This window comes from Micropterus dolomieu, linkage group LG18 (assembly GCF_021292245.1).
Source record: "Micropterus dolomieu isolate WLL.071019.BEF.003 ecotype Adirondacks linkage group LG18, ASM2129224v1, whole genome shotgun sequence".
NCBI lineage: Eukaryota > Metazoa > Chordata > Actinopteri > Centrarchiformes > Centrarchidae > Micropterus > Micropterus dolomieu.
In genome coordinates this window covers 34965200-34982122 of record NC_060167.1, presented here as the reverse complement: position 1 = coordinate 34982122, position 16923 = coordinate 34965200, and the positions used below count along the sequence as shown (strand labels likewise).

At 41.6% G+C, this 16923-nt stretch overlaps 1 protein-coding gene and 1 long non-coding RNA gene across 2 annotated transcripts in view; one reads left to right on the top strand and one right to left on the bottom strand.

The window, feature by feature from the left end:
- The first annotated feature begins 3 nt into the window (after positions 1 to 3).
- atxn7l2a (ataxin 7-like 2a) overlaps positions 4 to 16923 on the top strand; it is a 23875-nt gene continuing 6955 nt past the window's right edge. Inside the window, exons 1-7 of the mRNA XM_046076196.1 lie at positions 4 to 160; positions 1204 to 1272; positions 2673 to 3012; positions 3876 to 4132; positions 8525 to 8607; positions 13145 to 13356; positions 15039 to 15219. Coding sequence (XP_045932152.1) covers positions 31 to 160; positions 1204 to 1272; positions 2673 to 3012; positions 3876 to 4132; positions 8525 to 8607; positions 13145 to 13356; positions 15039 to 15219 — 1272 coding nt within the window. The 5' untranslated portion in view covers positions 4 to 30. The remainder of the gene's footprint in view (positions 161 to 1203; positions 1273 to 2672; positions 3013 to 3875; positions 4133 to 8524; positions 8608 to 13144; positions 13357 to 15038; positions 15220 to 16923) is intronic.
- LOC123987379 overlaps positions 14722 to 16923 on the bottom strand; it is a 10375-nt gene continuing 8173 nt past the window's right edge. Inside the window, exon 2 of the long non-coding RNA XR_006829110.1 lies at positions 14722 to 15799. This is a non-coding gene — a long non-coding RNA (uncharacterized LOC123987379). The remainder of the gene's footprint in view (positions 15800 to 16923) is intronic.

The window sequence follows — 16923 nt, the reverse complement described above, 5'->3', positions numbered from 1 at the left end:
AATATGACGTAAGTTGCTTGCCGCGCAGTGATGATGGCGGTGCGTGAACGCGCAGTAAAAGTAATGGCTGCTCTGGATCGGCGGGTGCCTAGCCTCGATGATTTCGTGGGTCAAAGCTGGACTGCCTGGGCCGAGTGGACCGGTGTGACAGCGGCGGATGGTAAGGAAGCACATTGACGCAAACACTGGCAGCTACGAAGCAATTTAACCAAAGCACGGGGGTTTATTTTCGTGGAAACGGAGGACAGAGCTAACCATGTTACCCAAACAAAGACCCTGCCGGGTCCTAGTGCTGGGTGGGTAACATGTTGCTCTCTCCCAGGTCCCACTGCATACGCTGTTTTCAAGAAAAAATAAGTGATAGTTTTCAAGATATAGCCATTATAGTTTGTGTTTTACGGCTGTAGCCATGAAACAGCCTGCCAGCTATTAATGGATGCGTTTCATTTGAGTGAAACCGGCTCGGCAGCGCTGGCATCAGAGCGGAAGGAGGCTAGTGTGGATGGCTGGGCGAGCAACTTCTTGCCGTGGAAAGCTAAGCTAGCTAGCAAGCGAGCCAGACTAGCCGTTGACGACGAGGCAGTTAGCGTTAGCATGCTAATGCTAGCAGCAGGAGGATTGAGTGTAGACACCGGGGACGGAGGAGGAGTCTGATGCTGTTGCCACCATGTAATGCTGGCCCAGCCTTTGATACAGGCTAACGTTACTCTGTGTTCTTTTCGCCTAACGTTCATTTTAGTGTCCCCCCTTTTATTGCCAGCGTCGCTGCCTCCATTTAAGAGATGTTAACATGTCTGTATGCGACAGAAAATCTCACATGTAACGTTATGACTTCTGCCCAAAAGTGCTCTTGCCCTTCCCAGCTTTAAGTATGTGCGCTTACTTATTGTCTGGCATCCCTCCAAGTGCTACTTTGTCCATAACTATAAAATAGAGTCGTTCTCCACCGCACAATACCTTTAGCTACTTAATGTTGTTAGCTGTGATACAAAAGACTAGAAAAAAAATTGGCCAGCTGCAGTCAGTGGAGAAGCAGTTGACCTGCAAAACAGCCCTTTATATAACACAGCTTAAGGGCCTGTTTATGTGCAGAATTTGTGGAGTTAGGTTTTGCCTTTCTGATGAGTTTGACATATCACCTTTGGAAAACATATGACCTCCTAAGGGGCTTAGTGAACATGTATGTAATGTGTGGTCTTTCAGGGCCTGATGTAGACGACTGCAGCAAGAATGGCAAAAAGGCTGCAGAGGCCATGTCACTCAGTAAGGAGGGTAAGTTTGCACAATATCATTTATACATTTACATTTATTCATTTAGTGGACACTTTTATCCAAAGCGACTTACAGTTGCTATATTTGTCAGAGGTCGCACGCCTCTGGAGCAACTAGGTGTTAAGTGGCTTGCTCACGGACACAATGGTGAATCTGTCACAGAAGGGGGATCGAAACCCGGGTCTTTCACACCAAAGGCATGTGTCTTTGATGCGCCATCGCCACCCCGTTTACATGACAAGTCTGTTGTTGTTATTTGGAACATCTGAAAACAAGAAAGCCTAAACTGATAATCTTACTTGTGTGTGCTGTCTGTGTATATTAACCCTTAAAGTGTAAAGCCTAAATGAACTGTGCCTCAGCATTCCTTTGGTCTCCAGCCTTGCCCAGAGACAGTGAGGAAAATGGAGGTTCTGGTTCAGGGACCAGGGCAAGTATTAAAGCTGGGTACCGTTGTGCTAAGGCACACATCCTGATAAATTATATGATAATATTGAAATGATTGATGGTATGTCTGTGTAAATATGTTCACCATAGAGAACTCTGTTGTGAAGTTTGCGGACGACACCACCACCGTCGGCTGGATTTCAAACAACGATGAGACTTCATATCAGGAAGAAATTATCTTGTAGAGTGATGCTCAGAGAACAACCTACTGCTCAACATCAGCAAAACTAAGGAGCTGATTGTTAATTTCAGGAAAAAGGGGATAAAGACACACACTCCTGTCTACATTAGTGGAGCAGGTGAACAGTTTCATGTTCACAGAGATCCTGACATGGTCGTCTTGCATCTCCACGCTAGTGAAGAAAACTCAAAAACGACTGGATTTCTTGAGGAAGTTTAAGAAGACCAAATTCCCGTGCCAAGTTCTTGTCAGCTTTTACAGAAGAGCAACAGAAAGCATCCTGACTGGAAACATCACTAACATGGGGTGTGCACGGCCCAGGACCAGAGGGCTCTGCAGCGGGTGATTAAAACTGCTCAGAAGATCATTGGTACCCATCTCCTGAGCATCGGTGAGGTGAGGTACACAGAGCCCAAAGGATACTAAAGGACAGTACCCACCCTGCTGCCTTCTGGGAAGAGAGATAGAAGTTTCTGCTGCCGCACCACCAGACTGCAGAGATGCTTTTTCGCCCCAAGCTATCAGACTTTTAAACTCAAATTCATCCTCAGCACTGCTCCATTGAATATAGTTTATTTCTGTTTTCCATTATTTCATTTGCTTTTGTGTATATTGTCTGCTCTGTAGCAGAAGGGAGTTGCAAACTCAATTTCACTCTATAACCTGTTATATTGTGTCAAAATAAATCTACCTGCCTACGTCTTCTGCAGCCTGATATGTGTTCATAGTATTTTCTCTCCTCATAACTCCTCTTCCTCCCTTTTCCTCACAGATATGTCCATCTTTGGCCTCTACCCTGGCCATGATGACTTCTACCTGGTGGTGTGCAGCCATTGTGGCCAAGTAGTGAAGCCACAGGCATTTGAAAAGCACTGCGAGAGGAGACACGGCCCCCTGGCCAAGCTGTACGCCCGACTGCGCTCTCCCACCCCTGCACCCCAGCCCCAGCAGAGGCCCCACCACGGCCACTCTCCTTCCCATGGGACCAACGCTGCTTCTGCTTCATCCTGGGAGGGTCGTGGACAGGGGGTTGGGCAGCTAAGGGCAGCCCCACCTTCGCCTTCCACCCCACCGCAGTATAGACACTCCAAGAACTCCAAGGATGGACTACGGTAAGATAAGATTGGCTTAAGTTGGAGAGAAAGTTTGAACCAGAGCTCAGGGATCACAGAATATAATTTATCAAGAAAGTAGACAAAAGCTTTAAAGAATGGAGTGTAGTCCTGTGTTTGTTTTGATGCCCTAATGAAATACTTGTGTTGAAGTGTAAAACGTGAAGAACAAAGGGCTAAACTTGGTTGGATTAAAGTAACAGTTCAACAATTTGGGAAAGATGCCTATTTATTTTCTTGCATAAAGTTAGAGTAGATGAGAAAATCAATACTGCTCTCGTGTCTGTTTGGTAAATATAAAGTTTCAGCCTTATTAGCCATTTAGCTTAGCTTAGCTTAGCATAAATACTACAAACTGCACACCTGCCTCTTTCCAAATGTAACAAAGTCGGGATACCAGCATCTCTAAAGCTCAATGGTTACCAGAGACAACCACTAGGAACCTCAGAAACTTACAATCAAGACATTTTTTTTTTTATCCTAGCCAATTAAGCACCATTACAGACATACATTACATTGTATGTCATGTTTTTTTTTTTTTTGTTCATAATCACATTTCATGATTACAATATCAAAATGGTGATATAAAGCAGCTAAATTTAGGTGGCAGATTTTACTGCTTCTTATTTCAGTCGTCCAACCCTCAGCCAGTCAAATCAAATCCAAACGATAACTCTAAACAGGCAAGTGACTTTTGCAGCTTTGGATAAAACTCTGTATGTACGGTATGTGATTATAATAAGAAGAAGAAAACTGGGATAACTTTGGTTTTAAAAAGTTTATTTATTTATTTTTTGCCAGTGTTTAAAAGTTAAGCCAAAAACAATCAACTTTGGTATCTCCTTTCTTCTTCTATCCCTTAGACATTCCCCGCTGGAGAAGTCCTTCCACAGCAGCCACACAGAGTCATCCGTATTCAAGCAGCCGCCGCCTCTGGAGCCTCCAATGAGCTCTCCAACTCCATCACTCAGAGATCCGCCCTGGCCACATGGAGGCACCCCGCCTGGTAGGCCTTTACCCAGTGACAGGCCCCCCACCCAGAGCCAGAGGAAGGACTCCCCTTTGGCCTCTGCAGTGCCAGGCCACCGGATCCCCAGACCCTACAACAAAGTGGCCTCCAGTGAGTACAGTTTGGATAATATGAACAGAGTGAGCGGTTGAAGGATGGATATTTATCATTAGGGCTGCACAATTAATCAAATATTGATCGCGATTACGATTTTAGCTTCCCACAATTAAATGAACATGATCAATGGCGATGTTGCCGTTTAAAAAGAGTGCAACGCTGCATATCAAATCAAGTGCTTTCTAAACTTACAGCCAAGGGGGCGATTTGGCCTGCTGCTACATTCCAGAGTAGACAGCAAAGTCCACGAGTCCACATGTGTCTGCTGCGCCGCGGCTTCTGGAGCTGGTTGGGGCCTTCTAGTCAATGCTTGGGAGTCCATCAGGCGCTGCATGTCCCTGATGCAGCTCTTAGCTCGTCTCCGCGAAGAATACACCAGTCTATTTTTGACGGAAGCTGCGTAAAGCTGCAAAGAGCAGATCGAACGGGGCAGGAAGTTAGACACAGAACGGCATAGACTACTCTTTTTTTTTTTAATTCTTTTGCACCTTTGGCAATATTGTTTTTACTTTCATGCCAATAAAGCTAGACTCAGTTGAAATGCAGCCGTGAAGACAACCGAACAAAACCAGGTCGCAGATTGCTGTTGCTGGTAAGCAGGGTAGAAGCCCAAAAAGGACAAAATAACAACAAGGGAACAATGTGCTCAGCTCCTGAAATGCATCTGAGATGCTTTCAGTGGAAGATAGCGCTGTGAAGAGAACGGAACAAAACCATGGCGCAGCAGTACTTTCTGGACAAACTTGTATATATTTTGCTTCTAGGAGATGATGCACTTTAAGGACCAGTCTTATTTTGATGCGTAGTTTTGATGCGTGAAAACAGTGGTCTGCAATTAAAATTAGTTGTCCCTAAAATCAATGAATAATCATGATCTCAATATAGATCAAAATAATTGTGATTATAATTTTGGCTGTAATTGTGCAGCCCTACTTATCATGTAGTCTGTTCTACTGATCATCTTGCCTGCAAAGTAATCATGGTCATATTTCTTAGATCCGTGCTGGAAGTCTTTAAGAGGACGTTGCGCTGAGGAACTGTCCTCACCAGTGTTCTAAAATATACCTGGAAGTCTACTGGTTTAAACTGTTTCAGCTCAGAATCAGCCACATAAAGTTTGTTTACTTTAATTATGTGTAGGGCTGCACAACTAATCTAATCACAGTCGCGATGTCGTCATGTGAAATTACATAACCGCAGAAAGGGTGTGATTTAATAAAACAGAAAAAAAGTGTGACACCCTCTTCTGTGTGCGCTGCAGTCTGCTCATTATTAGCACACACCGGGCTCTCGTATGTGCCTCTAAAAACGGATAAGCCTAGTCCGATCAGTTTGTGCAAGTAAATTTATAGACAACAACCTACCGTAACCCTCCTCCCTGCCCGCTGCTAATCGTTCAAAACATTGTGGGACTGGCCACAGGAGCACCGGGAGACCGGCCGCTCTGCCAGAGACAGAGATGAGTCATCGACAGCTGAAGCGGTTAGACAGAAGAAAACAGGGAAAAGATAAGGAAGGTTTGTGTTTGGCTAACTAGCCATCTAACGTTAGCTGTATCGGTGCCTTTTGTTATTCAACATGTTGAACTTTTCAAAAAGACAATGTGCTGGTCAGTGGCACTTTTTGTCAATTGACCAATCACAGCCTGGATGGGGCGGGACATTAAAAAAAGTTTGACGTACTACAGTAAACTTGATGAACAATATGATTATTGACAAGTTAGTACTTGGTGTACCAATGTAGAGCATTTTGTTTGCACAAACATTGAATAAATAAAAGATAATAAAACAGCTGTAACTGGATTTAATATTCAACTAGTGGTAGAATAGTATACTGTTTATATGAAATTATAATGACTATATTAATTAATATATTAACATTATACTAACAGTATACTTAAAACTGAACATTATACTTTTTATTTAATGTTATAATAATACGCTCATGTATATTAGTTCCTCCTCCAGGTTGTGGACTGTGCCTCTGCAGTAGACAGATGTAGATTTAGCCAGAGCCATTATGCTATTATGCCAATATGTGCTGCTTTTAGCTGCCTCCTCCGTAGAGCAACACGCTCCCAAATATGCCAAACCACTGCTAGGGTTGGGTATGATTTGAATTTTATAGATTCTGTTTCTGCTTATTAAGCCCGGGTCTATGGATTCCTAGTTTCAATTCCAATATGGTAAAAAAAAAAAAACACATTTACAATACAAACATGTGATCTACATTCTATATTTTCTTGTAGATGCTGCAGTAATTGACACTCTTCAGTTTTCTCTTTGGTCATCTTTCCCTTTGTTTCCAAAGATACAAGTGTCTCACAGCTTGGTGTCCATGGCTCTAGTGCTGGCTGATTACACACTCGGGCTAGGAAACCCAAAGACAACACTGAACGATTAATTTTTTCTTTTATCAGCTTGGTCCAGAGATGGTCCGTGCCAAGTTTGGTGCCGGTTGGACTTGCAGTTTCGCAGGAGTTCATTTAAAATAGGTTTTTCAGGGTTTTTTTGCGACTTTACGAAATGAAAACATCGCTCAAGGGCGTGTCCTAAACCATAGTATTTGGCATCATGCCCCAAACACGCAGCTATAAGGTTTATGAATGTGCGATGTACTGTCGCGTAGTTATGAGGCAAAATGTCCTTTGGTTGAAAATAAATAGGTTTTCTGACGGTATTTAATCTTCGATATTAGTGCACCCTATAAGCCAAATTTCATCAAATGTTTCAGGTGTCAACAGGGGCCAATGGGGACCAACTGACCCAAATTTGGTGTCAATTGGAGTTGTGGTAATGGAGATATAAAAGGATTTTCTTTTCTTTTTTTACATCTAACAGCGCCACCTATGGGCATATTAGGGTCAACTTTGGTCCCTGGAGTCAGGGGACCATCCTGAACAATTTGGCTCAAGTTTCAAGTCAATGTGACTTGTGACTATAGAGCAGGACTCGACCGGGGGCCAGTGAAAAGTATCATCGGGACAGTTGAACTAGCAACTCATTGGCCCGATTAGGCCAGTACAAAACCATTAGTATTAAAAAAATAAATAAATTGGAAACTCAACATCCTGCAGTTGCTTTGCAGCTCATGGCGCACACCGTCCAGAGATTTTTCGTGCCAAGTTTGGTGCCGATCAGACAGGTTTCAGAGGAGTTAATTAAAATAGTTTAGTTTGTTTTTTTGCGAAAAAAAAAATTATAGATGGAAATGGGCATGGCCTATACCACGAGATTCACCTCGATGCCCCGAATGCGTGGATAAAAGGTTTTTGATATACACCTTCATATGCAGGAGTTAAAAGGCCGAACGCAATTATTAAAGCACCCCCTAGAGGTAGAAGTGTGTGAATTTTTGCACGTGACGTCATTGCGGTGACCTTGAGTTTCGCGTCGGTAGCACTTACCATCTAGGCCGCAGTATCCGTTTTCTTTACGGAAGCAAAATAATAAAAATCTTTACGATTTCTATAGGGTTCCTAGCTCTGCTGGTACTGGGACCCAAGATGCCTTACATTCGCGGGTTCCCAGCCCCACTCGAGCTTGGAGCCCTAAAAATTCCCCACTGTCTCGACAATTGCAAAGTAAACAGTTGAATTACACTGTTTACATTTAATGGTTAATCTACCAGGAATGGGCATGCTCATGTAATTTATTGGCACAGAAGTTTAGTCGGGTTCAACTGACCTCACCCTGTAGTGTTTTGCACAGTCTGCTGGAGCCCTCTGCAGCATTAGTGTTATAAAGATTGTTTAGACGTCTGTTGATAAGCGGGGCTGTCATTTTATGAGCTACAGCTATGTATTTTGATAGAAGCAGAACAGCAGAAGAAGGATAAATACCCAAGAAGTCCTGTCAATGACATGAGTGAGGGAAAATCTGATGGGGGAGAGATGAGTGTGTAGGTCACTGTCTGTGTGCGTGTGTTAGAGAGAGAGAGCGCTCCATTTCTTTATTCTCATAGCGTAGGCTAACTAAAACAGCAAGTCAATATTACCAAAACTTTGTTTTTAACTTTGTTACAGCTAGGCTGGTAGACCAAAGTGCAGGACTAAGAGACTGAGTTGGAAATCAAATGTGTACCCAACATTTGAATATCCGTGTCCAGCCATAGTGTTAAGTGCGATCTATGTACATGCAGCCTATGTAGCTAGCTGTACTGATTAAAATAGATGCGTGTTTTCGCCGAAAAACTACAGAAAGTCGAGGCTGCCTCCTGTGTGCACAGAGTGTCAGGTGGTCAAAAACACCTGGGTAGAACACATTCCAGTGAAAATGTAAAACATTTGTAAATGTTTGTTTTTTTTTAACTGACTTTTTAGCAGTATAGATGTTCAGATTTTTTATTATTATTTTTTGTTGACTGAGATGCTTTCTGTGTCCTCAGAGAGGGAATGTGACTTGGACAAACACTGCGGCGTCCTTGACCCTGACAGGAAGAAAGTCTGCACTCGCCTCCTGACATGCAATGTAAGCTCCAAACACACTCGGCTTCACCAGACCAATGCCCTGCTTCATGTGACTCAGACCATCTTGTCTTTGCAATTCTTTTTTCTCTTTTCTCTCTGTTTATTGTTTTCATTTCTTTTCTATTTTCTCTGTGTGGTTCAGTAAACGGTTCAGAGGCTTAATTTCACATCCAGTCCCCTTTGCTTTTGACCAGATCAGAGCAGGAAAGTAGGTTGTGAGTTTGTGGTGTCTTTGTGACGCTGCCAACAGCCATCAAGTCAGATAATGTTTGGCATTGTGCTTTTATCAGATAGTAGACAGCAAACAGAAATATGTCACTGGCAGAGAAGGGATAATGTGCGGTACATGCACTACACAATAAAGTGACACAGATAAAGCTTTTTTTAATATTATAAGTATTTATTCTAGGGACACACTGATTTCGTTTAATGAATATTTTCTCAAAGCAGCCAACAGTGGTGTTTGTTTTTGTAATAGTTTAGTATAAATCAGGATGTTTTGTTTTTTTAGTTTCTTACCAATTTCATAGTTGTATGAGGTGATGTACAAATTACAACACTGTGTGTTGTTGTACGACCATCTTCACTGCTCCTTTTCATTGAATTAGTGAGTGGAACTCTACTGGGGCGATGAACTGCAAAGTAATCCCCTCATTTGGGGTTTTGACGATGGTGGTGGAGAGTGCTGTTTAACACGCTGCACCAAAATCTCCCATAGGTGTCTGTATCATAATTTTCCTACTCATCAAACCACTGTCCAGTGAGACCTGGTGTCTTGTATGGAAGCATCTGCGTTCATTATTTCTTTCTCTTTAAGTTTCCTTAATTTGTCATCCACCTGTATCTATAGACAGAAATTTATATCAAAATGTAATTTCAACAACTGATATTAACTTTTTTTAAAAGCTCTAATTGATGATACCAGTAGTATGACAGTACTGTGTGTAGATCAATCCAAGCCAAATATTTGCATTTACTTACAATATTTACTTCCGCTCTTGGTCTAGCAACATAGATTAATGAATTTTGGGACTGAAAAATATATAAAATAGACCTTTTTCAGTAATGTGGTGATGGAACAAGTTTAGTTTTGTTTTTATTTCTCTGTATGGTCACGCAATACTTATTTCACTATGTGAATTATTGTGAAGTGGAAGTGTATTGTTGAAGAACTGGATAACAATATAGTACTCCACCATAGATGCTTGTATTGTTTAGAGGTGTTTGCAGTTGGAGATATATACTTTTATTTATTTATTGAAGATGGAAGTCTTACGATGTACAATTAAAACAACATTTTCCTTCCATTTTCTTTTCTTCAACAAACATCCCTCCCCACCCTTCCCCTCCAGCCCTTGCCTTGGAGGTCTCTAAGGTACAAGTTCAACACAAAATGACATTGGTTCCACATGAAAAAATGAAGCAGCGTAGAAAATCTTGCCTTTTAATAAATAACCTTAAGTTTTCACCACCTTGTGTCTGTTCTCAAGAATGGATGGATAAAAGTCAAATAATAATTGTAATAAAATAGGAAATAAGGACAGAGGTGATAATAGAAAATGCAACAAATGGGTAGAAATAATAGTTTTAAAAATATCTAAATAATAAAGACAACAGCATGTGGGAAGATAGAAAAGTTGACAGCCAACATAATGTACAATATGTTTCAATAGACATTAGAGTGAATAATAAAATCTTCGTAGCTGTTGATTTAACAAACGGGTTGCCATGTTTTCAGGAAGATATTATCTCTGTTAGTAAGCTTATAGATTATAGTCTCTCCAAATGAAGCACAGATCCCAGAGCCACTGCTGGAATAGAGAACTAACTAACCTGCCACTGTTGTAGGGTAAGGCGTTTGGCCAACAGTGTAAGAAGGGAAATGGCTTGTCCCTTACGTTTATTAATGTCAGGATTAACTGATGCAAAGATAACAAGAGGATCTGGTGCGATAGTTTTATTAAAGCCCTCAGATATATAGTGATAAATCAACCCCCAACATTACAATGTTGAAAAAGGAGGTTCGTCATATAATTTCACAAATGTTGTTTGTACAGATTTTTACACCCACCATTGGGATCGCTAATTGTAAAGGAGTAGATGAAAAGCAAATTGCCACCCCCCTCACTGTAGTACTAAAATTTGCAGCCTGTTTATCGCCAATATCAAAGCTGCTAGAGTGTCTGTGTACTGGTCCCTAACGAGCCATCAGGGATGACAAGTTGATGTTGCACATTCTGGGTGGCCGTGGTGAGGACCTGGATGACACTAGCTCGCCCGTTGCTAGTGTAGAGTGTCTGGACAAGTTAGATCTATTACACGTGTTTCAAAAGTTCAGTGAAAGTTGTTATACCAGATTAGATGACCTGATAGTGGGTTACAGCTCAGTGAATCACAGGATCCTTGTGTTTTGCACATAAAGCTGTGTGATCCCATTGTTAGATAATCTTTAAACAATAAATAACATTGGAGAAAATAAAATTTTAAGTGCTAAATGGAAGAAAGAGTGATAACAGTGTAGAGTAGGTGTTGTCAAATGGATGAAACTGCAGTCACTGCTCCTAGTTACTGATCAGCCCTGATACTGAGATGTAAAAATGGCTCCCAGCACAGGAAGAGTCCATGTATGGTGGTGGTTGTGTGTGTGTGTGTGTGTGTGTGTGTGTGTGTGTGAAGGAGGAAGTGAGTGTGAGAGGCCACATCCAGCCGAGTAGAGACAGGATGACCTGATTACCAGGAAATGACAGGAGTGACAGGAAAGACACTTATACCTGCTCTATAGGTGAATAGATTCAGGATCTTCCACCTGCTACTAGGAAGGAAATGTGTCATTTTAACTATTAACTTTCATAACTTGGAATGATTGAAATTAGATGTGTGATTTATAGGTAACACTGATGCATAAGTTTAATGAATATAGCAATAGTGCTACTTGATCAAGCCTCTTAACTGTGCTATTTAATACAATAATGTACGTTGTAAGAGACTCGAGGCTTTATGCCAAAACAATTGAATATCAAGACATTGGCTGGCTCCAGCTTCTCCAGTGTTCTACTACTTTGGTCTGTTTGATTTAATTGCATATAAAATGTCTTCAGGTTTTTGGAAAATAGGCAACTTCAACACTTGTCACTAATTAATTAATGAGTTATTTTAAAAATAATTGATAAGTTAATTAATAATCAGGGATTTTACAAGCCAGTTTAGATCAGGCACAAGGGACAGCTAAAATGGTGAGACATCTCCTAACCTACAGAGCTGTGACCTGCAAGTGAACTATGGAGCTGACTCAATAAACAGCAGCCATCAGTTTTAATTAATCTAATGATATGATTTGCTTTTAAGCCACAGCAGAAATCCTAAATTAAAGCACATTAGATTCTTTTTAATGATTCGGATGGCCCAGCATCATTTTCCATTCTTTGGGAAGGCCCTGTACCTTGTGTCTGTGGTAAACTGGAAAGTTAAAAGTTTATTATTAAAAAATACAGATTCAATGACATCGTTTCTCCAGGACCAGGTTATAAAAACTAACAGAATGTAAAACAAAACAGAAGTGTCACTACATCGAAATGGGACCAGTTTACCCCTTTACCTTTTAGCAGTCAGCATATGCCCTGGAATAAGTGTCAAACTGGGGGCACAATTCACTGAAGCCGGCACCATAAGGGGCTTGTTGCACTGCCACAAATGAAAAGCCATAAAAGTTTCCTGAGATTATACTACTTCAGAAGTAAAGATATGTTGGGGGTGAAAAATCAAACTGGTCAGTTCTCTATTATCCCCACCATCCCACTGCTGCTGCCTGGAAACACTGGATTTAAACGGTTGGTAGGTCTTGGTGTCTTGCTACCTAGGTTCTTCTCATGTGCACCCACCACAATTACTTTTACCGTAGCCTTAACACTGAAACTTGACCCAACCCTCTCTAATCGGAAACTCAACATGTCCCATTTTGGCTTAAAGGTGCTTTTAGACATCCAGCGGTTCATTGTCCATTGTTTCCGACAAGGAGAGAGAGATCGGCTGCAGCTCTCTTGACCGCACACAACTGTTTGGTGCTGCTGTCGGAGTTGGTGATGGTTAGATTTTTTTCAGCTTGCCATCACAGCCTGCAGTGTGACTATGGCAACCACAAAAAACCCACACTGAAGAAAATGATAAAATAGCGAATTTTAGTGCTCCAAGATCCTTGACTTGCACACCTGCAGATACATGAAGGGTTTTTGGAGAAACGTCAACCCCAAAGTTTGATTATATGGTTTAGGCCAATAAACATGTTTATGATATTAGTTAGCAAAACTTTGCATTTTAATATTGCTGTCCATTTCTCCTCTTTAACCTACAACCCACTATAGTTGGCTGTGTGATGAGATTTGAGTTGAATCTGTAGCCTGTGGTGCAGGTCGATAGTAGGATCTGAGGTAGCCGTGGGGGAGTTGCACCCTGCTGTAACCTGTTCTCAACATTTACTTGAAAGGAAGTCAGTCATAATGAAACCGTGACTAACTGTCGTTATCCTGTGTCCTGGTCTTCAGATCCACTCCATCCATCAGCGGAGGAAGGTGGTGGGCCGCAGCAAGAACTTTGACCAGCTAGTGGCTGAACTCAAGACCAAGGTTCGTGAGAAAGGGGCCCTATCTCTGGAAGGAGGCTCCTCCACTGGACGGTCACCCAGCCCAGAGGCCCCCAGGGAGCAGGCAGGGGCTCCACACTGCAGGAGACCTCTGGCCAGCCTCCCTGCTTTCAGGTTAGTGATATTTACTAAAGCTCGCTAGTGACGCCTTCACGAGTGTGCATGGTGGCAGCTAGGGCATTTTTATACTTTCATCTAAAAATGATTTAGATGTTGTTTTTTTAAGACAAAATATTTTGCTCTGTTGTGAGTAAAACATTAGCTTTTCTTCCGTTTTTCAAACAGCCACACTTTTTACTGCTTACTCACAGAGTGTGTAAACTTGGTTGATCAAACAAATAAATTAAATAGCCTGACACTTCTGACAAACATGGAGCTGTTTAAACAATATAAACTCCACAGTGGCTGCAGCCACAAACACACACTGCAAAGCAGAGACTGCACAGTTTTACACACTAGGGGTGTCAAATAATAGATTTTTAGATGCATCGTGACGCGGACTTGGACGATTATAAATCGATTGACTCTATACTAATAACAGCAGCATCAGAAATAAAGATGGCAGTAGTAGAGGTCACTAATAATGCTGTAATAAGGTTATGCAGTGTTAGCTATATTTATATGAAGTAACATTAAATATCTGCGTATCATTACTACCTACTTTGTTGGATTAGTGCAAATACTTTGCTTTAAAAGTACCAAGTAGTCACACAGTGAGAAAAAAAATACATCTTTATCCTTTTTGTTTTACAATCGCATCGTAATAATCATAATACTGATAATCTTAATGAGGATGCCTAAAAATTTCCACCCTTGAGATGATGCACCGAGATATCGAATCGTTGACCTGATAATCGTAATCAAATCATGAGACTAGGGAAGATGAACATCCCTAGCTCTATGTTGATGGGCAGCACGGTGGTTGCTGACGATCTCATCTGGAAAGTGAGTTACAGTTATCAGTGAGTTTATCGTTCTACTCACCTGTCTGAACGGCATTCTTTGAGCCTCGTGCACTGCGAAGTCCTCCACACTTTGCTGTAAGTTCAACTTCTCTGGAAAAACGGTAACCAGCCATGTCACCCCCCCCCCCCCCCCCTCCCACTTAACATACAGCAGATACAGTATATGCATGTTGCAGATTTACTGAATGTTCAGCTTGTCTGTCTGGGTTAAACTGTAACTGTCAGCATTCATAGGCTGCAGCCTGCAGTTCCCGTCATAGAAGTACATTAGAATTACATTACATAATGACCAAATGTAGCTACTTTCACTTCTATGTGGTTCCCGCACACTCATTCATATCATCCTGTTCTCTGTATTTCTGTTGCATGTTTTTATTAATTTGTCCACCCCATGTTATATTAATGAGTAGGCTAAATAATACTTCTCTGTGCAATGCAAAGCAGTAAAACAGCGCTCAAACCGCAGCCTTAGACATTTTAAGCCACACTAAACATTTTCAGTAAAAACATGAAACCTTAATGAAGGTAGGGTTTATTGCAGTACATTTGGATTAGATTGCATTCGTTTTAGCTAGCAACTAAGTGTATGTCCTAATTAATATGCATGAAGTCACACTGACGATGAGAATGAGTTTTTTGTTGCTTCTCAATTGCTTAGCCCTAATCTAGATCATGTTCCTGGATGCATGTGACGTAGCATCACACATCCAATAATTGTGAGACAATGAGGGTTAGAGGCAGTGAGCATCAGTATATTACTGTATAATATAACTATATTCAATATATTTGAAAATCAGCTGGTTGAATTTGTTTTTTGTTGTTTTTTTACAGTCGGTCTACGGCTGTGTCAGAGAGCACCCCAGAGGAGGAGAAGCAGCGGCAGGATGAGGGAAGTCTCAGAGTCCCCTCACCTCTCGTTCATGGCCGAATCTCCAGTGATGAAAGTGAGGCCGAAGGACCCGAAGAGCCTGTTGAGTTCCCATCTTCTGCTGCACCTCCCAGACCCCTAGCGGTGAGCAGTTTGTTCTTGGATTTAACAGTGGGGAAAGAGAATGAGGGGATTCCTACCAAACGTATTTGATGTTTTTCTTGTACAGACACTATGTTTGAAAGCTGGGCCGAATCTTTATGACATTTCTCTTGCTCACTCTCATGGTTCCAAGCTTGGTTTAGCTCTTATCACAGCTCTCTTCCTGGGGCCACCGCACTGCTTGCTGTGGTGTTTGTTCCAGCAAGTTTGGCTAGGTGGTCGGAAGATGGAGTGGGCAGTGATTGTCTCAAGGTCCGTTGCACTTGCTGAGTGTAAGGATGCCGTAGGCTGCGGATAGCACGCTGTGGGCGTATGTGCCGGGTGCCCCTGTGTATAACCAACGATTACTTCCTACTTAGCCAAGAGTGATGCAAGTCAGGGTGGCCAACTAGCTAACTGTGACATATGCTAAGCTGGGGTTGGTCCCACTGGCTGTGGCTTGGCTGGATAGTGTGGGTCTGGCGTTGGTTGATTCATGGCGTTGGCTGATTGGGTTATCAGGGTTGCCATGCGTACTGGAAAACCTGGAACAGTTGACTGATTTTCCAGTCATGGAAACCACCTAGAAGAAGAGAGGGAAAAAGTTAAATGTCCTGGAAAATCTTGCGTTGTCTTGGAAAATTATTTTAACATTGTATTGCGGTTGCTCTGTTCTTACGGCAGAGTTACATGTAGCACATGGATGACATTAATTCAAGTGACTGAAACTCGTTTTTAAACGGTTGAATAATGATAAATTGGTTAACTTGTTTGGTTCAGTTACCCAGGTTGAAGTGCTTGCTAGTTCGATTTGCCTGCAAAGGTTTGTGTTTCAACTCTGGCTAGGAGCAAAGGTTTCATATGTGTTGGGTATTGTTGAAAAAGAATGATGCACATCTGGCCTCCCCTTCATTGTTTTGACCGGCTTCCTGTTCAAACACCCACTAAATACTGGCTAACAGCATTTTTTTCTTTTTTTCCTCTTTGCTAGCATTTTCTCTTCAAACGCAATGCTACATTACGTACCTACTGATTTATACCATGGCTTGTTTTAATTTGCTATTGTGACACGTTCTTTAGAAAAACAATTAACTTCTGATATTTGCACACCTATGAAGAAGTACCAGTTTTTGAAGGTATTACACTTGCATATCAATTCAGCAAGGTCATTGTGAAGTGTGGCGTGACAGTGGTCCGATGGACGTACATTTGGGCTAAGTCAGGCTAGAAAGCTAAGGTTCAACAGAATGCAGGGATTAGGTTGTAGGCAAAGTTGTAGTCTGTTATTTGTGTTGAGGCTGTTCAGTTATTGATGATCCAGCAGCATTGGTTAAACTATAATTTATAAGAAAAGCACTTGTCAAGCATAGAACACAAAGGGCTTTCCAATAGAAATAAAAAAAAATACAATAGCAATATTATAAAAATAATGGCATTAAAACAAGGCACAATCAATTTGTCATAATTTCTACACATGTAATAAATGATTTCATAGAAATGTTATAGCTATAGACTGCACATCTTTAAAATCGGACTTCTGCAGAGAGGAACATATTTAGTGAATGACATGATCCCTGTCATACCAACTTGGTCATCAGTGGAAATGTCTTGGAAAAGTCCTGGAAAATGATCTCTAGAAAAGATTGGGAACCCTGGGTTATGTGTCAACAGCAAGCTAGTCAACATCATGACCAATATAGGAAAATT